The 3,466-nt window shown below is 51.4% G+C and overlaps 1 protein-coding gene across 1 annotated transcript; it reads right to left on the reverse strand.

The window, feature by feature from the left end:
• Window positions 1-1,316: 1,316 nt before the first annotated feature.
• tunar (TCL1 upstream neural differentiation-associated RNA) lies at window positions 1,317-1,475 on the reverse strand. The gene has a single exon (XM_072271184.1). The coding sequence runs from the start codon at window positions 1,473-1,475 to the stop codon at window positions 1,317-1,319; it is 159 nt and encodes a 52-aa protein (XP_072127285.1).
• Between the last annotated feature and the right edge of the window lie 1,991 nt (window positions 1,476-3,466).

Consider the following 3,466-nt stretch of genomic DNA (forward strand, 5'->3'; position numbering starts at 1 on the left):
CATCCACTCTATCTTGGTCTTTCAATATTTGATGATTCAATGAGACCCCCTCATTCTTCTAAACTCCAGTGAGTACAAGCCCAGAGCCATCGGAAATGGGCTTGACCTTTCAGGTGGGTTAAGAGACGTCGTTTCAAAGAAGGGGGAGTGAGGGGTGGGGAATCACCCCAGGGTGTTGAGGGGGCAAAGCTCACCATTAAAAGCCATCGCTGCCCTGCCACGTCATCCCCGACAGCACCGCAGCAACCGCGCTTCGAGCAGACCTTTACTGACTGTCACCAGTGTTTGGGCGTGAGGGGCGGGGTGTGTGGGACGCAACTGGTAGGGAAGGGGTTTGTCTATGGGCCGGGGTATCCTGGTGCCCTGTAGGCACTATACAAATGCACATCAGTGTAGGTTGAGGGGTAAGTGGGTGGGGATATTGAGGAGTGGGAGAGCTCAGGGGAAGGGGAGGTGGGCGGGGATATTGAGGGGATGGTGAGGAGCTTTGGGGTTGGGGAAGTCAGTGGGGGGAGGTGAGGGGAGATAATGGGGTGGGGAGGTGAGGGATGGTGGGTGGGGATATCGAAGGGGTGGGGATGCTCAGTGGGGGGGGTGGGGTGGTGGGAAGCTCAGAGGTGTCTGCGAGCCAGAGGAGTTGGCAGGGTTGAGTGGAAGGTGAAGCGCTCACATGCTTCCGTTCAGCTGGAATGGCGTGTCACAGGAGGAGCCATGCAGGACAAAGTGGGTAGGGGAGCCCCTGGTGGGGGTGGGGGGGTTACCAGACCTACTCCCGAGGGATGGAGTTGCCCCGGCAGAGACACCCTGTCACTCCACACCACGGACAACATGGCATCAGTGACTCTGTCCGACCACCCGAGAGGAGCCTCCCGCAGCCAGGTAACTCCCTCCACTTGAGTCTGCCCATCTCTCCGCAAGGCCCACGTCCTCCTGTTGCCCTCAGCCATGGGCCTGGGGTCACTCCAGCCCTCTTCGCTTGTCCGCAAGGGTGGTCCGACCGCTGGCTTGGCCCATGACCCTTACCGGAGGGTCCGTCACGTTGTGCTTTCGTCCCGGGGAAGGTTTCCTCATCCACCGGCGCAGGGCGGGCGGGACCCCTGACACAGCCTCCAGTCATCATCTTGGAGAGGAACAGTCCCGTCTTCCGGTGGGGGAGCCTCCCGAGTCCCAGGCTGCCTGCCTCACTCTGGTCAACCTGGCGTCAGGGATCCCGACACGGGCACGGGTGCCCCTCAAAGTTCCCTGCCGGACTGTCGGTCTTTGTGGAGGTGGGAAGGGGGCGGCCCAGCCTCTCTCCAGCTGACCACCCCTGCACACTACAGGGTGGTGTAAATGTAGACAAATATAATGACCAGCAGGTTGAGGACGGTCCCACTGATACCCAGCATCGCCAGAACCCTCTCCTCTTTGTCCTCATCCTCGTCGTCAGGCAGCCGAACAACGCGGGTTTCTTCAATGTGCTCAACGATAACCATCGTTCCCGGTTTCCTAATCCAGACCTGCAGATCCGGGAAAAGATGAAGAGAGTGAAGAAATACAGACCTGAGGCTCTGCATTAGAGGGAAAAGAGGAATATCAGAATCAGGTTTATTATCATTAATCTTAGTCATGAAGTTCATTGTTTTCTGGCAGCAGTTCAGTGCAAGACATAAAATATTATAAATTACATTAAGAAATTATATACATTTATACACACTCAATGGCCAATTTATCAGGTGCACCTGTACACCTCGTTAATGCAAATATCTAATCAGCCAATCGTGTGGCAGCAACTCAATGTATAAAAGCATGCAGACATGGTCAAGAGGTTCAGTTATTGTTCAGACCAAACATCAGAATGGAGAAAAAATATGATCTAAGTGACTTTGACTGTGGAATGATTGTTGGTGCCAGATGGGGTGCTTTAAGTATTTTGGAAACTGCTGATCTCCTGGGATTTTCACACACACAACAGTCTCTGGAGTTTACAGAGAATGGTGTGAAAAACAAGAAGAAATCCAGTGAGTGGCAATTCTATGGGTGAAAACACCTTGTTAATGAGAGAGACCAGTGGAGAATGACCAGACTGATTCAAGCTGACAGGAAGGCAAGAATAGTGAGGGTTCATTGTGTCATGGACAGTTCAGAAATCTGACGGCAAGAGAGGACAAAGTTGTTCCTAAAACAGTTAGTGTGTGTCTTCAGGCTCCTCTACATCTCTCTGCTGGTAGTAGAATAAGTTGAGACTTTATTTGGGGCGTAGGAGAATGAGGGCAGATTTGAGAATGTGGGGAGATTTGAGGGAGGTATACAAGATTATGAGGGATATAGATAGGTAAATGAAAGTACCTTTTTCCTCTGAGGTTGGACGAGATTACAATGAGAGGTCATGAGTTAAGATTGAAGGTGAAATATTTAAGACAAACCTGAGGGGGAGCTTCTTCACTCATCCTGGAGGATGGTGAGTGTGTGGAGAGCGTTGCCAGTGGAAGTGGTGGATGCAGATTCCATCTCAACATTTTAAGAGAAGTTTGGATCGATACATGGATGGTTGAGGTATGGAGGGATATGGTTCAGGTGCAGGTCGATGGGACTGGACAGAAGAAGAGTTTGGCAAGCACTGGATGGGCTGAAGGGCCTTTTTCTGTGCTGTAGTGCTCTAGGGCTCCAATCACCAATGCCCAGTTCCTCTCCTGCCAGGAGTATGAGGTGTTTATAGGCTTAGATGGTCAGTGGATGAGCTGGACCATGCAGTCTGGCTCCATGACGCTGTGTAAGACACTCACACAAAGTGCAAAAGTCTAGCTTAATTCATCAACAAGATGAGAGAGTGCATGAGGAAGATGTCTTCAGTCGGTAGGGTGCTCAGGTGCTGTCTGTGTGGAGTTTGCATGTTCACCCTGTGTGCCTTCCCCCACCTTCCCCCAAATGATCCATTTTTTCCCACACACCAAAGACAATGTAGTAGGCAGGTAGGTAGGTTAACTGGCTACTGAGTTGTAGAATAGAGCCACAGAATACCAGAGCACAGAAACAAGCCCTTCAGCCCATCTAGCCTGTTCTGAACTGTTAATCTACCTGGACCATAGCCCTCCATGCCTCTCCCATCAATGTACATACTAAAACTTCTCTGAAATGTTGCAACCAATCCTGGAAGCTAGTTCCGCACTCCTACCACCCTCTGAGTGAAGAAGTTCCCCCTCAAATTCTGCTTAAATATCTAGGAGATTTGATGGGAATTTGGGGAGATTAAAGTTGGAGGGGGGGGCACTTTTCCCACCTGGAGACTGAAGAGCACCTGAAACATGGTGCCCCTGAGAGCAGTGGAAGCAGGGCCACTGGCGGCACTTTAGAAGTAAATGGCATAGGCATTGACGGCTATGGGCCAAGAGAAAGGTTGGCTCCTGGTGGCTGCTAGTCAGCATGGATGTTCTGGGCTGAGTGGCCTACCTCAATGTGCTGTAACTCAACAGAATACACTCTGGAA

The sequence above is a fragment of the Mobula birostris genome, chromosome 10 (assembly GCF_030028105.1).
Source record: "Mobula birostris isolate sMobBir1 chromosome 10, sMobBir1.hap1, whole genome shotgun sequence".
Lineage (NCBI taxonomy): Eukaryota > Metazoa > Chordata > Chondrichthyes > Myliobatiformes > Myliobatidae > Mobula > Mobula birostris.